The sequence below is a fragment of the Lontra canadensis genome, unplaced genomic scaffold (genome assembly GCF_010015895.1).
Source record: "Lontra canadensis isolate GAN:19392208 unplaced genomic scaffold, GSC_riverotter_1.0 scaffold3, whole genome shotgun sequence".
Lineage (NCBI taxonomy): Eukaryota > Metazoa > Chordata > Mammalia > Carnivora > Mustelidae > Lontra > Lontra canadensis.
Genome location: NW_022630997.1, coordinates 47992121 through 48009769, shown reverse-complemented (window position 1 = coordinate 48009769; position 17649 = coordinate 47992121). Strand labels below are relative to the sequence as shown.

The 17649-nt window shown below is 36.2% G+C and overlaps 2 protein-coding genes and 1 pseudogene across 6 annotated transcripts in view; 2 read left to right on the top strand and 1 right to left on the bottom strand.

Moving 5' to 3' along the window:
• Window positions 1–543, top strand: part of LOC116879765 — a 30085-nt pseudogene extending 29542 nt beyond the window's left edge.
• The window catches only part of CTNNA3 (catenin alpha 3), a 1751355-nt gene that overhangs the window by 986173 nt on the left and 747533 nt on the right, over window positions 1–17649 (bottom strand). The gene's annotated exons all lie outside the window — the stretch shown is intronic.
• Window positions 3361–17649, top strand: part of LRRTM3 (leucine rich repeat transmembrane neuronal 3) — a 165812-nt gene continuing 151523 nt past the window's right edge. Inside the window, exons 1-2 of the mRNA XM_032842060.1 lie at window positions 3361–4024; window positions 4395–5926. Of these exons, the coding sequence (XP_032697951.1) occupies window positions 4021–4024; window positions 4395–5926 (1536 nt within the window). The 5' untranslated portion in view covers window positions 3361–4020. The remainder of the gene's footprint in view (window positions 4025–4394; window positions 5927–17649) is intronic.

Below are 17649 nucleotides of genomic sequence, written 5' to 3'. Positions count from 1 at the left end.
ATAGTTTCATTGGGATGATTTAACTTGTCAGGTAGTTTATGGTTTGTTCTGTATGTGGTGGTAAGTGCAAAAGAATTTTAATACATAATGCAGTATAATTTTGGTTCGATTGAAAGGCAAATCAGAACTAATCTTCTTGCTATAGTCAACAAGTAAAAGGAGGATAAACTTTTTAAAAGTACAACAACAGACTGCTAAAATATTTTAGAAGATAAACTTTTTTTTTATTTTTTTCTTTCATTTGAAAGGAAAAGACTATGTCTTTGAGCTAATTTCTATAGTCTCAAGTGTTCAGTCTGTTTTGAATTGTATTATTTTACTTTTGGGTTTTTCTACTAGCCCCATGAATGGTCTTCCTTCTTCAGGCACTTCATTACACTGACCCCAGACAGATCTGGTGGTGATGCCAGCTTAAGGGCTAGTGCCAAGGTCGGGGCCACACAGAATCCCTGGAGTCAGACCCAGTCCGAGAATGGTTATAATTTACTATTGAGGAAGAAACCAATGATTCATGTTGAGAGGAAATATCATTCACGAGACTGAATGTGAAGGTGAGGATGAAGTCGGATCTATGGAGCAAGAAGAGGTCAGAAGCCAAGATATTAGAAAAATGACTGAAACCTAAGGACAAGGTGTGAAACACAGAAAAGAATGTGATTCACCATAAATAATCCAAGATTTCTCCCAGGAAGAGCAGAGTGAGAGATTTACATTTTCAGCGGGTTCATCTGTGTTCTTGCCACCAGGGAATGAAGGAAAAAGCAGCAGCATGAAATTGATGGGGTCTCCAACCATTGTAGAGTAGCCCTCAGCAGCTGTTAGGCAAAACAGACATCTCAAAATCTATTTCCCATGAAGAAGCAAGGAGTAAGGAGAAAAATCAGAGGTTCTCAAGCAACAGAGATATGAGATAGACATTATAATTATGATTTCCTCTAGTACTTTTTAATAGATAAAAGTTGCCAAGCCCCATTTGGGATGTTAGATGATTAAAGTTGTAACATGTCAAAGGAAATATTCAAAAGTATATTTACTCTTCTTATGAAATTTATGATTTAACTATGAAGATGAGATGTTCACATAAAAGGTAGAGATCACTTGCTGACCTAAATGTTTCCACTTTCTAGTTTCTTGCCTTTTACACACTTTACTTAAGAACACTTCCTTCAAAATTGTATCCAATATCATTGGCTCAGGAACACTGCAGAGATCAATCCCATATGCACAAGACAAGTATTACATAACCACTTTGTTCCCCATTAAATGTACTTATGATCCCCATAAAAATGTATTTATTCAATAACAGCATCTATTACGTGTCAAGTTCTCTTCTAGTTATTAGAGAAACTGAAGTAGACAAAACACTATCTTTGTCCTCATGGAACCTACATCACAATATCATAAACTTTCATATCCTCTCTTCCAACTAGAAGAAAATTTGTTATTTTTAATCACTTCCTTACAGTGCATTTCTTAAAATTACTTGTCCATCAGTCTGTTGATAAGTGCAGCCTCTACCATCCCATGAATCAGAATCTTGAGGGAAAGACTGAGAAATTTATGTTTAACTAGCTCTCTGGGGGCTATACATGCATTAATAGCATGGATAATTTGGGAGGAACCACTGCCCTTTTCATAGCATACTATCAGAGGAATTGGTGATTTTCATTGTACTATTTCTGTGGGACCCTTTTGATTGTCATGACTAACAACTACCCAACTTCTCATCCTTAGAGAATGTGAAAGCTCTCTGGGGCATTCGACAGCCAATTCACCGGACAAAGACTGACAAGGCAAACTTTTAAGGTGCACTATTTATCTTTAAACAAAATGATTTTCTCTATGGGACAGATGTTACCATATTCTGCATTAGGAAGAAAGAATTAAACATTAATTACTAGTTATGGGCCATAGAACCAAAAGATTCATTTTAAAGATAAAGCTGAGATGATAGAGATTTAGAAAGCTCTCTTATTAAAAGAAGGTAAGACTGAGTGAATCCTAGAAATCCATTGTGAATAACATAAAAATGTTCATTGAAAAGGCTCTTTGTGAGTTAATGATAGTTGGTACAGTCAATATTCAATACTAAACAATAAGCAATGACAGCAAATACATTAAAGTTGATATTCAAATAACAGCTAACACACATTTATTATGTGCTACACACTATTCGAAGTACTTTACAGATATTAAGTTGACAATTCTCAAACCCTCTATGAAATGTTTTTTGTTACCATACCTATTTTGTAGAAGAGAAAATGAGGCATAGAGAAGATAAGTAACCCATTCAAGTTTACATAGCTGGCAATTTGTAGCCAGGATTTAATCCTAGGTTCAAAAATCCATGCTCTTAATCACTAGACTAAACTGCTTCTTATTAGTTTTTATAATACTTCTTTCAAAGAATCATACCAAAGTTTATACAAACCTAGGAAGCAAGATTGATTAACTGATTGACTGATACTATAACTTCCTTGACTCAATGTCCTAATCAGGCTAATTTTCACTTGACTCACTTTCAGATGAAGATAACACTGTTGCTGAAAACCATCTAGTGGTTAGAGGTCCAAGCGAAAGAGAGAGATGGATTTGCATCTCAGCTCTGCCACTTACTTGCTGCATGAATGTCATCAAGTTACTCGCTAAGCCTCAGTTTCCTCATCTTTAAAATGAAAGTTATAAAGGGACGTACATCATAATATTGTTTAAAGATAAAAAAAGACTGCTCATTTAAAACACTTAGGAAGTGCTCAATAAATATTATTAGTGTGATAAATAGCAGCCACATCAATAAACTGAACCAAATGATCTCTTGATTCTTCCACTCACACTAAAAATGGCTTATTTCTCTTCTAATTTAAAACAAATGACAGCAACCAAAACAACAAACCAAGCCATAAGCCATTAAGCCAATTATGTCTTTTGTAGAAAACCAAAAAAGCTATTGGACACATCAATTTATATGTCATTAGTTATCCCCACTATTCCAAAATGTATCATCTATCTTAGCATCCTGAGACACCTTCCATAATATAATCACTGTGACTCCAAGAGGTCAAATGGGCAGGCAGTTAATGCTTCTCTGTGAAAAGCTCAATAAGTCATTTTATAAATTTCAGTCCAAAGCCTACGTTGAGGTTAAGAAAAATTGACATTCGGTCTGTGAACTTAATGTCAAGCTCCAGAAAAAACTCTAGGCAGTACATGTTTAGCGATTAAGTGGACGCAGACAATAAAGACATTGCCAAATTGTAAAACAAGACTTGGAAATTACAGAAAATGTTGCTAGTTATTGATTACGGTGACCATTCAGTTCCCATTGAGCCACCCAAAAGAATCATTCATTTTCCAGCAGAGAGCCTGCTCATTTGCAAGATAAAAGAGAGACATTTCTGCACATGCCCATAATGTTCTTCACCACTGGGGGCAGCTTTACATAAGACTGCATTCACTGAAACCAAAGCAACAGTCCGAGCAGCTTTCAGAATGACAGTCTGCAGAAGTGAGCTGAGCGTGTGTGCGGTACGGGGCTCTCCTGCCTCCTGGGCTCCAACGCAGCTTTGTGGCTGAAGTGGGTGCTCACCACCAGAAATGCTGGGCTATGGAATACAGATGTGGCAGCTCAGGTAGCCCCACGTTGCCTGGAGGAATACATCATGCTTTCTGATAAGAAGAAATTGTAGAAGCCAGTTTTTTTTTTTTTTAACGCCCCCCCCCCCCAAAAAAAAAAAACTGTAAAGATGCAAAAGCGTAATATCCATGAAGATCCTATTACCTAGGAAGATTTTTTTGATGTTTTGCTACAAATGCGGTGCTGGAATTTATTTGTTCTTGGAGTGTTCTGCGTGGCTGGCAAAGAATAATGTTCCAAAATCGGTCCATCTCCCAAGGGGTCCAATTTTTCTTCCTGGGTGTCAGCGAGCCCTGACTCACAGTGCAGCTGACAGGGGCTGTCATGCAAGTGGCCCCTTAAGCCAAAGCAAAAGACCTAAGGACGACCTTTGAACAATACAAAGGATGGGTATGTTTTGTCATTTTTCTTCTTTCCTTCTTAAAAAAAAAAAAAAAAAAAAAGACAAAAACAAAAACAAAACCCTCTAGTTTGTGTTGTAATTCTGCCTTAATTATTTTAGAGATTACCTTTCTGTGCTTAAGACTATAAATTCAATTGCTTAGTGGACACGTTTCCTTGTTTAACTATTTAGAATAAAAAAAAAAAACCTAAAGCCAATTTTCTTTAAATGTCAAGGAGGTGATATTTGACATTAGATGTTGTTTATCTAGATTTAATTTTAAAAAAAAAAAGAAAATACATGCCTATTTTTGCTTGGTTAAAAATAAATGAATTCCTTTTTGGGGGGATAACTTTTCTAAGTTGTTTTTATTTCCAGGTTTCAATGTAATTAGGCTACTGAGCGGATCAGCTGTAGCACTGGTTATAGCCCCCACTGTCTTACTGACAATGCTTTCTTCTGCCGAACGAGGATGCCCTAAGGGCTGTAGGTGTGAAGGCAAAATGGTATATTGTGAATCTCAGAAATTACAGGAGATACCCTCAAGTATATCTGCTGGTTGCTTAGGTTTGTCCCTTCGCTATAACAGCCTTCAAAAACTTAAGTATAATCAATTTAAAGGGCTCAACCAGCTCACCTGGCTGTACCTTGACCATAATCATATCAGCAATATTGATGAGAATGCTTTTAATGGAATACGCAGACTCAAAGAGTTGATTCTGAGTTCCAACAGAATCTCCTATTTTCTCAACAATACCTTCAGACCTGTGACAAATTTACGGAACTTGGATCTGTCCTATAATCAGCTGCATTCTCTGGGATCTGAACAGTTTCGGGGCTTGCGGAAGCTGCTGAGTTTACATTTACGGTCTAACTCCCTGAGAACCATCCCCGTGCGAATATTCCAAGACTGCCGCAATCTGGAACTTTTGGACCTGGGATATAACCGGATCCGAAGTTTAGCCAGGAATGTCTTTGCTGGCATGATCAGACTCAAAGAACTTCACCTGGAGCACAATCAATTTTCTAAGCTCAACCTGGCCCTTTTTCCAAGGTTGGTGAGCCTTCAGAACCTTTACTTGCAGTGGAATAAAATCAGTGTCATAGGACAGACCATGTCCTGGACCTGGAGCTCATTACAAAGGCTTGATTTATCAGGCAATGAGATTGAAGCTTTTAGTGGACCTAGTGTTTTCCAGTGTGTCCCAAATCTGCAGCGCCTCAACCTGGATTCCAATAAGCTTACATTTATTGGTCAAGAGATTTTGGATTCTTGGATATCTCTCAATGACATCAGTCTTGCCGGGAATATATGGGAATGCAGCAGAAATATCTGTTCCTTGGTAAACTGGCTGAAAAGTTTTAAAGGTCTGAGGGAGAATACAATTATCTGTGCCAGTCCCAAAGAGCTGCAAGGAGTAAATGTGATCGATGCCGTGAAGAACTACAGCATCTGTGGCAAAAGTACCACGGAGAGGTTTGATCTGGCCAGGGCTCTCCCCAAGCCGACATTTAAGCCTAAGCTCCCCCGGCCGAAGCATGAGAGCAAGCCCCCTCTGCCCCCCACGGTGGGAGCCACGGAGCCCGGCCCAGAGACCGATGCTGACACCGAGCACATCTCTTTCCATAAAATCATCGCAGGGAGCGTGGCCCTTTTCCTGTCCGTGCTCGTCATCCTGCTCGTTATCTACGTGTCATGGAAGCGGTACCCTGCAAGCATGAAGCAGCTACAGCAGCGCTCCCTCATGCGAAGGCACAGGAAAAAGAAAAGACAGTCCCTAAAGCAAATGACTCCCAGCACCCAGGAATTTTATGTAGATTATAAACCCACCAACACGGAGACCAGCGAGATGCTGCTGAATGGGACAGGACCCTGCACCTATAACAAATCAGGCTCCAGGGAGTGTGAGGTATGAACCGTTGTGATAAAAGCGCTCTTAAAAGCTGGGAAATAAGTGGTGCTTTATTGAACTCTGGTGACTATAAAGGGAACGTGGTGCCCCCTCCCATTCCCTCTCCCTCTCACTTTGTAGGCAAGGTCCTTCCCTGTCCGTTTCAGCACATTCATAATACTGGTCATTTTCCTCTCATACGTAATCAGCCCATTGAAATTTAAATACCACAATCAATGCAAAGCTCAAACTCTGGTGTAACATAATGCCTATTGTATAAGAGTCTTAACTGATTGCATTAATATCTCACTTGTTTTAAGATAAAACTCACTTTCCCGTAAGTAATCCCTATTATCTGCTGTTATTTCTCTTCTGGTAGGACCACATCTATAGTTCTAGAAGGTTTGCTGTTCATTTTGGCAAATCAAGGAAAAAGTGAATGATCCCAGGTACTGGGAGCTCAAACTGATTCTAGGAGAATGCTTGATTACAGAAACATTTAGACACAGAGCCTTAAAACATGGTCTCCCTTAAAAAGAAAATTGCAGGAAATTATCAAAAGATGGTGTTGGGTTAAAGAAGCACCACAGGCAATTTTCCAGAGCTGTTTGAATTACAGGAAAGCGAGCCCAGGGAAAAGTGCTGAAGGGTTAAAATGCGGCAAATAAACAACTGAAAAACATGAGATGGTAAAAATACAAAGTTTTAGACTTGAATGCCTTGTCTCTGAAATCCATCCCTGGAAAAATCATACTAGAGGTTTCACACTGTCAATTTCTCCTAGCCTTTATTTAGCCTAAATTAATTAATTAATTTAATAACCAAGAAGCAAATTTGAGGAGGCAGGTTTCTCCACTATTCCTCACCTTAGGGAGTTTTCAGAGATGAGGCTTGCAAATGGGAAGGCAGCTTGCTATTTGCATATGGTTGGGAGCTTATCAGAATTTCTTTCCAGCTCTTTCAAGGACTTTAATCTAGTGAGTGGAATCTTTAGCTCTGTCTGTTCTTCTGTCTGGGATTTGTCTGGTTGTCCTGTTGTGTTCCATTATGTGCCCTGCACACGCTAGTCCCCTAATGACTGACACTTCATTCAGAGGCATAAAGAGAACACATTCCAAGACATGCTTGCCACAAAAGCTTCATTGAAAAGAATGATTTTGATAACACCTTAATAAATGTCTAAAATACATCTTAGAGGGAAAAAAAGACCAAACTATGGCAGTTGTCCTTTGCTTTTCTACTGCTGATGTTACAGTGTCCCTATGTTCATCTGTACTGTGAACCCATCCATCAGTATGATTCTGTACAGACCCTGTTGGCAATCTGCAAGCTGCATGCATGTTTTTATGTCGTAGGTGAAAGTTTATTGACTGCAGCACAAAACAGACCCTCTGTATTTAAGTAACTTTGACCACACTTCATTAAGATTTTAGAAAAATGTCTGTGGTCTCTATTGTATCCTCTCTCATCCTCCAAAATGAACAATCCTGTTGCAGGAGCAAAAATCAGGAATTGAAACACTGAGTTTTTTTCATTTAATTTGGCTTGCCAAGCCCCACATCTTTAACCACATCCCTGTTCTTTCAAAACAAAATCACTGCAGCAAAAAAGAAAAAGTGAATGGCTATTTTTTTTAACCAGCATTTTTATATCGTTTGAAGGCTTTTCATATGCTGAGAGGAAAAATCTAGGCAAGTCCCCATGAAATATAATTGCAAGGAAGCCAGATTTTTTAAAAGCAATAAACGGAAGGGGACATTTAAAGTGGATTTCTCAAGGTACTTTGATTTTGATTAAATCTTAAAAGAGATGCAGAAAAGCATCATAACTATGACATATTGACCCAAGAATAATTGTTGAATGTATATTAATGGTAAATAGTCACAGATTCCCAATGATTAATAATGCAGATACTTCCTTACAGTACTGTGAACTGGATGACTGAGCCTACTGTGATGTTTTTCACTGAAGTTGTAATTTTTCATTTTTCATAAAATGTCAGTAAATATATATTCCATCTCAAAAAGAAAATTTCTTTGATCAGCCTCATTTTTATCTGTACTGAAGATGATTGTATTAATTAAATGCAGTGTTAAAGTGAAAAAGCCCATTTCTATTCTTTGACTTGACCTTCTGCTTCATTTGTCACGGATACCAAATAAACTTAGGCAAGGCATATCTATACTTTTATTTTTGAATTCTTACAGTTCTCACTGTTGTGATCCTAGCAGCATATATAAAATAGGTTTGTTGTATTGAAAGTGTTTCTAAAATTCAAAGCCACTCCGTGTGTAAGATTAAATGAATGATCAACATTTTGAAGGCTGGTCATTTTTTAGTGCTTAACTTTACTTATGAATGTAATAATAGAGCCAAAATAAAATTCCTTAGATTATAAAAGTTATTTTGATTCAGGACATTAAATTTTTTATTTAACCACCCCCACTTTGGAAATGAAGCTTCTCTATTTCTTAGGATCTTCTGATCACAAATATAGAACTCTTGTAGGTTAGACAATAACTAGTTCACCATCATAAATTTGTCAAAGCCACCTGGTCAGTGCTCTCCTGTTCAAAAGTTGTTGTCTTCACCCCCACACCCACAGCACTTTCTGGACTACATACTGCAAGTCTGTTTTCATTAAGTATTTCCAACTCATAGCATATTAAAGAAATATCACTGGTATCCCATTTTTCTATTCCAAATTTACATGAAGTATCTGACTCCCCTCAAAGGTGACAACAGTTAAATAAACCGCCTGGCCTCTTGAACTATACAACACAGATATGTCGATGCAGAATGGATTCAGTCAGTACTTGGGATGCTTTACCAGAGAGAGAAGAAACGCAGTTTAGTCACTGAACTGCATGGGGTTTTTTTCCCCCATTTTTATGAGCCCCAGTACACATAGTGCTACCGCAGCTCGGCTTTAATAGTCCCAGTGCCACAGTCTTCTAAGAAATACTGACGCAAGATATATTCCTTTTAAATGAGTTTATATTTTCCAAGAATGTTGACATTACATTTTTTCAAAGGATTTAAACCATTTTTTACTTGATTTGGTGAGTCAACTATCTAAGTCGGCAGGCAATAAACTGTATTTCTGTGGAGCAGCAGTGACCTCCAGTGGCTGGTTAGACTAACCACAGCAATTCATGCACGTCTTCAGTTTTTCTAATTCTGAATCCTTATGTAAACATGATTTACAACGTGTATTTTTCGATCTGTGAATCAGACTTGGATTTTATTTCATTCATCTCCCTCAGAAATATAGTTATAGTGTGATTTTTTAAAGTTCTATTTTGCATATGGACTTATTCAGTAATTAACCCAGAGAGAGGCTATAGAAATGACACTGGGAGCTAGAAATAAGTGTCCATAGATGAAGAGCAAGTGATTATGTAGTAAGAATAGATAAGAAATACGTCAAAGTATTTATACTCATCAATGTTATATCTGCCAGATATTCTCAAGTTTTCATTAAATGGGTTAGTATTTTCCATAGGCAATGTTCCAAAATATAATTTCCATTGGGGAAGACAGATTTCAACATTAATATTGAAAGAATTAGCATTGGTTATTTACCAGTCAGTAGGAATGTCAGCTATCAGGTGAGGGAAGCCTCCTCTTCCACTCTAGGACCCTGCAGTTTCTTGATCATGCCAGTGACCTGTGCTTTGCCCCGGTGCTCTCCCCAACCCTCCCCCTTCTCAGCCGCTGAACACTGGTTCTATTAGGTTCTCTGACAATGATGTTACAGTCTAAGAGGTGATGATTCATGGATAATGAAATTATGCTCTCCTTCTGGGGAAGGATAATGCAGAGTCAGATTTATAGATTTGGCAAGGGATTTTAGGATGTTGTAGGTGCATGAAATATCCTCTCTTCCCTTGACATTTACCAAGAAGCAAACTTAAATAGTTTATTTAACATGTGGATTAGACTAGCATCAGAAACAAGCATCCAGCCATGAAGCCTAAGACAAAATGAGTTTTGGATATGACAAATGAGAATTGAGCCATGAGAAATGAAAAAATTCAGAAACTGTGTTGTTTCTTCTATTCCCTTTTCCCTGGATTCTCATTGGTATCTGGATCTGTAGCAAACCCATTAAAAATCAGACACACTTAGAAGAAATACGAACAATAATATCAGTAAATGTGAATTATAAATGTAAGAGAAACAGAAGTGATGGAAGTTAAATAGCTTCTATTAAATGACTCTTGAAAACTAATAAAAAAAATACATAGGTGAAAGTGAGTTCACCTAATCTGTTTATAGAATAATAGTTTACAGAATTGGACCCAAATTTTGCTTAGTCTCCAAAATCATTGGTGACTTTTGTAGAGTTGTGTAGAATAAAATAGAAATACTACAGAGAAAACCTATATAAACGTAGTTTACAGTTCTTTTTTATTTGAGGAAAGTATCACAGCCATGGATGGTAGAGTATGTGCCTTAGATTCAAGTTTCTTTGACATTTTCTGATCTAATGATTTCAGGTGAATTTCTTAGCTTTTCTGAACTTTAAGTTCCCCATCTGTAAAATGGGCATGTATTATATTTTATATGGTTATTGGGAGAAGAAAATTTGAGAAATACTTTATTAATTCTCAAATAGCAAAAACCTATTCTTTTCAAAGGGCATTTAGTGAGATATTAAGCTACTGGTGCTCTGTGTCTGGCCTGGGTCAAAAGACATCACTAACCTCTATATTACAGAAGACCAAATCCATTGTACATTAATATAAATTCTGAGACTTGGCAGCGAGTCTAGAACTTAAATTGTTTTTGACCTTTACTTTCCATAAAAACACAGTTTCTTCTACCCCATGTTATCAGAGTCTGAGTTTATCAGTAATGATTAATATACATAAATGTACAATAGACATAAAGATACTAACCAGAGAATACTAAAGCAAAAGCTTATCAAAGTAAATAAAAATTCTAATTGTGTCCCAAATCAGGTCTTTATAGCAAGGATTTTCAATAAGCATAGGTTAATTGTTGATCTCCTTTCTAGTATCAATATTTTGAGCATTTGTTGTCTTTATGCTTACATATAACATTTATGGTGAGATGACATCATTATTGCATAAAAAAAGTAATTGCTCATAACATATTATAGTGGGATTAGCATACATTCCAGATATCAATCACATAACATCTATTTTGTTTCTTTTTTTCCCCCAAAGAAAGACTCTAAAATCTCTTCCTACAAAAAAGCCTGATATTGACTTTATCAATTATTGTCATTGAAAATCACTGGATTAAAAAAGGCATAAAAATACAAAGGCTTTTTTAATAAGTAACAACCTAATCATTTAAGCAAATGAACTACTAGTCTTTGTTGGCCTTTCAGCAAAATAAATAAATAAATAAATAAATAATGTAGTCATAAATATCACAAATCTCTCTCTACTGGATGTACACATATTTCCAAAATTCTTATAATTCAAGTAGAAAAAATGTTCATCTTTGATATCTAAGTTTCTGTAAAATCTCTGAAGAACAGAGAGAAGATGGTTGTTTTTCAGAGGAAAAAATTATTTGTGAATTTTATGCTGCTTTACCTTCATAGGATCATTGGTGGATGTTCTTGAGTTAGGTCTCATGAACATGTGAGAAGAATTTCAGAAACAGACTCTCTGAGCCACAGAATAAGACCAAGCAGAGGCAGCCTATTTTACAACTGTACCTTCTAAAGACAAAACCCCATATTCAATAATAATCCATCTTATTGAAGAAAGAGTAAAAGAGCTTCTATATCTTCCTATCCAGCAAATGTAATGAAAATCGATAACTTTGTTGACAATTCTCATATTTTCTTTTTATTTTTCAGGGGCTCCCGCTCCCCACTTCCCAAGAAGGAATTTCCGTTATATCTTTCTCCTACCCTTAAGTTGTTATTCCCTATTTTACACACATGGAAAAATTGTTTTGTATCACCAAAGAAAGTCTTTTCTCATATAACCCAACACAAGTTGGTCATCTCACTCAGAAGAGTGGTCTATCTCTAATTTAAAAAAAAAAAAAAAAAAAAAAACAGACTATAAAACAAAACTTAAGTCTGCCTGGCCCTCTCCAGCCTATAAATCACCTCTCCAGTATTTCTGATTTTCAACAGAAAAAGGAAAAAATCTAGTTGAATCGCAGGTTAGCAAAGTATTAAAAGTCCACTATTTTCCTTTTTAATCAACTCCTAGTGAACAAAATATAGGACTTTATATATGGGAGTGTCCAACTACACTTCACCAATTAAAAACACTCATACCAATAATCAGAATTTAGTCTTCTCAGGGGTAAAATGCAAATTTGGGGGGCTTCACACATAAAACAATAAGGCAGGTATTACATTTAAGCAAAGGAATTTCTGTTCAATCTTCATCATACTAAATAATCTATCCAGGGTGTAAAATACATGTTGTCACTAAAGAGCAAAGGACTTCAATTAAATATAAATCCTTATTCAGGCCTCTTGGGGCTCAATGTTATTAATGAGGTGGGTGGGGGTAAAAAGAAAATGTCCTTAGACAGTAAGACTACAATATAGTGAGGCTATACTATCAGGTGGTCTTCATGGCTTCTATTGGGTGGTCCCTATACGTAGCAAAAAACTGCTTCTTATCAATAATATTGACCTGTTATACATTCTGAAAGAAGGAATATGTTTACACCTCTCCATTTGAAGCAGTCAGCCAGAATCTCACAAGAATATTTAAAGGGAACTTGTAGAGTATCATGTTGAGGCTGAAGTAGTAGAGTAACTTTAAAATATGTTATACCTATGATAAGATCACAACAGTGAAAACCCTCTAAGGAGTTTAAAACTAACTCCTCACTTTAGGATCAGTGTTGGCTTGTACTCACTTTGCACAATTTACACAAAATTTTAAAGTGAAAAGTCAAAACTATTTGGTTGGGGTACTGCCATTTATCCAATGGAAGGTTAGGTAACATCATTGAATGATGGCTAAACTAGAATAATTACAGATCTGTAAATAAAGGCCATATTAGATAAGCATACTGTGTTCTCCACCAAGTTAGGCATGTTGTAGATGCATAGAAAGGAAATTCATATCCATCCTATAATTCATGTTTCATTACAAAGTCTGTGTACGTTTGTGTAATTAAGTCCTTGTGTGCCAGAAGTGGGTATGTAGGGTTTTTTTGTTTTTAAGAAGAGTTCTTAGATTGATTTTGTTTTCCTTAAAATTTTTATCCATTAATCCTGTATCTTGTCCCTTCTTTAAAAGACTGCCCTAAAATAATTCATACTCCACCTACACACTCTTCTCAAGCCAAATTATATATCTCCAGTTCCTCTTTGGAAATGATACCCAGTGATTTACCATTAGGCTATCCCTCTGCTAGCTAAATTCTAATCTGCCAGCAACATATTCTTCCAGTCCATGTAACCTTTCCAGCCCATCTCATGCCATTAAAAGGCAGCATGCACTTAGTCCTATGGACTTTTACAGGGAGGACAGAGTAGTAAAATGTAAAAATTTACATATATTTTTATGGGCTTCACTTTGGTTGTTTTATGGTCTAACACACAGAGATGTGTGGGGTCTTTATTAGTTTACACTAAAAAGCAAAAGCATTAGGGTAGCTGTAAATTAAAGAGAAAATGTCAAGGTAGGTTAAAAAAAAAAAAAAAGACAGTGCCCAAAGCTCATATTGTATCTTGCTTTAAAATATTGTATCTTATCTTTAAAATAATCATAAATGATGAGCATCCTGTATTTTGCTTTCATGACATCTGATTTACTCTCTAAGTTTACCATCATATTCTTAAATTTAAGCTTCACACTCCTTCCACTTTTCCATTTCCAGCAGAGAGGTTTCTTTTGTTTGTTTGTTTGGGGTTTTTTTTTTTTTGGTTGTTGGGTTTGGTTTGGTTTTCTGCCTACAGATCTTTTCCAATCCAAGTGTACCACTTGCCTGCTTTTCTAGAGTACCCACTCAAATTTTGATCTGATGAGAAAGTCACAGAGTAACTTATCAGTTTTATGGTTGGAACAGACAAATGGACTGAATTTGTCCCTACAGTACAATCTAGTCAAGTCTAGGGTATCTGTCTTCTGTCTTCCAAGTCTCCCACTCCCATGCTTTGCCTCCATTTAGAAGGACTACCCACACCACAACTAACTCCTCCATCCGATAGTACCTAAGGCTCTTTTGGCTCCTATTCCTTAACAAATATCTATTCTTAGATCTAGACCAGTATTACTGTCCCTTCTGAGGGCACTTACATTTAAATAGGGATAAAAACCTTTAGCTAAATGTGAGAGAGTCATATGTAAGTTCAGGCATAACCAGCAGGGTTGGGAAAAGTACTTCTGGGGGCAAAAGGCTTTTTAGCAAGCACCTCTAAAATTATCCTATATAGATACTTTTGTATTTTTCTAAAACATGAGGTTGGGCCTTACCAAAAACCAAGGTAGAGCAAATAATCCAGGTTTCGTTCAGTAAACTGTAATTTGAGAAATATCTTTAATAAACTTCCATTATACACAGGCTTAGTATTTCTCCACTGACAATATGATATACTAGAAAGAACTTGGGTGATAGATCCAAGAAAAACTCGTCTGGATTCTGGTTCCGAAACTTAATAACTGCAAAATATTGAGTCTTAGCTTCCTCGTCTTACCAAAAAAAAGTGTAAGACAATATTATCATCACCTGATTATTGCAAGAGGGCAAAGAATCAGCATTTCTTGAATACTTTTATGTACTCTATTTTGGCACACTGTGTGTTATTTAATTTAATACTCATAAAGAACCTACTTGATTAAATGAGATGACATAGGTAAAATCACTTGGTACCAAGTGTGGCATGTAATAGTAACCTCCTCTTTCCCTTCATTAACTCTGCTAAGAAGTTCAGTGCCCTAGTATGCTTTAACAGTTGCATTCCACTATCTATGTGGAATAAGAGATACCTGGCAGACTTTCAAGAGTTAGTATCTAAATTGCTCAGGGGCATCTAAGCACATGGTTAATACCACAGAGTAATGTGGTATATAAAACCAATATCCTAAATCTCCCAGTAACGCCCAAATGCATCTCTACCTTTATTTCCATTTCATTTCCCATGCTTTAGCACTGGCCAAGTTTTGAAGTAGCATGTGTTTTCTTACCTCTGTGCTTTTGCTCAGACTGTTTCCTTGGTGAGGAATGACTTTCCTCCCTTCTGAGTCCTCCTGTCAATCTCTGAGCCTTTCTACAATAGATCCAATTCAAATCCCACTCATTTTAGAAGTCTTCTTAATCTTGCCCTTCCCTGTTTACCACGGTATTCTGTATCCCTGATAGAGACTACATCACCAGTTGTCTTGTGTTAGAGTTATTGATGTGTCTGTATACCCTTTTTGAGGAAATGAACTATTTTTTTAAATCCTCTTTCTCCTACCAGTGGTGATTGGAACAGTCATTTATTCATGATAGATGTCTGTTGAATTGATTTTCTAGTAATTATGATAAAGTTATTGCCAACCTCATATTTATTTATATGGTCTACATATATATTTTGTTTTTATTTAGTATATACATTTTCATATACAGCTTTCTCATGTATCATTTAACTGGCTTCAAAAATTATTCTTACATAAGTATAGTCTTTAAGAATCATGTTCTGACTTAAACTTCATCTATGTTGTGAATAATCTACCAATGATTTTCCTTTGAGAGTTACAAGGATATGAACAATTTAGGTGGTATGTTAAAGTGACTAAGAGCTAAAAAATATTTTGAGACAAAGATAGAATTTTGGATTCTATATATGAATACATCTTCATTTTAGCAGAGGCTGGGTAGTCAACTTTTATTGTAAAAGCCATATATTTGTGACCTTTCTTTGTCCACTGACTCTTGAGAAGATTTTTTTCTCTTTTGTTTGGTTGTCTGTTCATCCTGTCCACAGTTCCACAAAGCTTCTGCCTTAAATACATTCCAAGGCCTCTCCTCTCTCACCAAACAAAGGGCCACCCTACACTATCACAGAGAGGAGGTCAGAGGTCTTTGGCTTTCTGACTATGCACATTTTCAAAGTAACTATTCTACTGGAGGCTTCAAATATCAAATACTCATAAGTTGAGAATTAGTGATGCTTTTGTTTTGTTTTGTTTTGTTTTAATCTCTTGAACACTGATTATGCAGAGGGCAGATTTGATCGCATAGGACTGAGGCATCTGCCCTTTGCTAGGTCTTCGCTCTCCTCCTTTCTGTTCATCTTCTTCTTCCTTTTCACTGAATTTCATTTCTCTCATCTTAAAACTGAAATTTCTTTCAATTTTTCCCTCTACTCAATGTTTGTTTATAAGTCAATCTATACTACTTAAATATGCACCTTCTGACTGGGTTAAAAGGAAAATACCAGTGATTTTTATCTCTTAGAAAAGCAGTAATTAAAATGACACAGTCTAATAATTTAATTTAAAGGGGAGTAAAAAATTGATTTTTATTCAACACTTTGTTTAGTTCTATAAATGAAGAACTGTAATTTTGTAAATAGTAGCTTAATTACAGAAATAGAAATGACATTCCTTCCTAATATATTTTTAAGTCACGTTTAAATTCTGATTCGTAAGGCAGTGCAGATTTTTAGAACTTCCAAATATTCCTTTTCATGTGAGGTCTTGTTCAGGCTCTGGACCATAGGAATCTCTGTCATTAATGCAGCCAAGGAACGTATGTTAAAGAGAATTGAAATTAAATCTTTATTCAATCATAAAAACTTGTTGCTGTGAGGGTTTTTGAGAACCGTTCAGTCCATTTTCTCACCTTCCATTTGAAATCCTAAGGTAATTTAATCATACTTTTAACGATCTTGCAAGAACTGAATTTCTTAGTCCTTCTCTTAGTTATCCATTCTGGGGTTTCGCTGACAAATATCGCATCATTGTTTTCTCTTGAATGGATATCCTTCTTGCTTAAGTTATGTATTCAGTGGTTGCTTAAATTTTAAATGAATTTTTTGTTCCCATTCTTATTATAGAGGACAAAGAAGTGGTTGCATTTTGTTTTTATTTTTAATTTTCAGGACTGAAATCTGCTTGGTTTAGCTCAGGTAGAGGGTCCTGGGCTCCCTGACAGAGAATTTGAAAAGATGAAAAGCCACTGTCGTGAAATTAGCACTAATCTAGTTTAGATTCACAAAATTCTGCATAGAATGACAGCAGAATGAAAGGAACCCAGTGCTTAACTAACCTCTCACCAATTATTCAGGCGAGAAGTTTCCAGTAGGATGTATTCAGCAGTTTCCAATACCAGGCTCACAAATTATATTTCCAGAGGTCAAATTTGCACATAACTCTTTGAACTATGACTATCTTCTCATATTCAACTCAGCTTTAACATCCAGCAGTGTGTGGTGTAGAAATAATCAATGGTTAAATTATTCCCATTTTGTTGGCTCAGCTCACAGTAGCCCACTGATTAGTTAAAAAAAAAAAAAAAAACTATTTGATCTTCAATTTGTATTTCAACTGTACCCAAGTGCAGATGCCATCTCTGGTAATATAACAAAACAGATTTAGGTTTATAAACGTGTGCTCCCAACAACAGAGTGCATCCTGTGGTAACTATATTGTAGCAAAGTGTTGTAAAAAAAAAAATACAACTGGGTTTGCTAGAGAATCATTTTAGAGTTAATTAAACCTTCTCCACCTGTAATTTAAGAAAAAAGAAAAAGCCCAACACTCTTAAAGACCATGGGGGAAAGGCAGTTTAAGAAA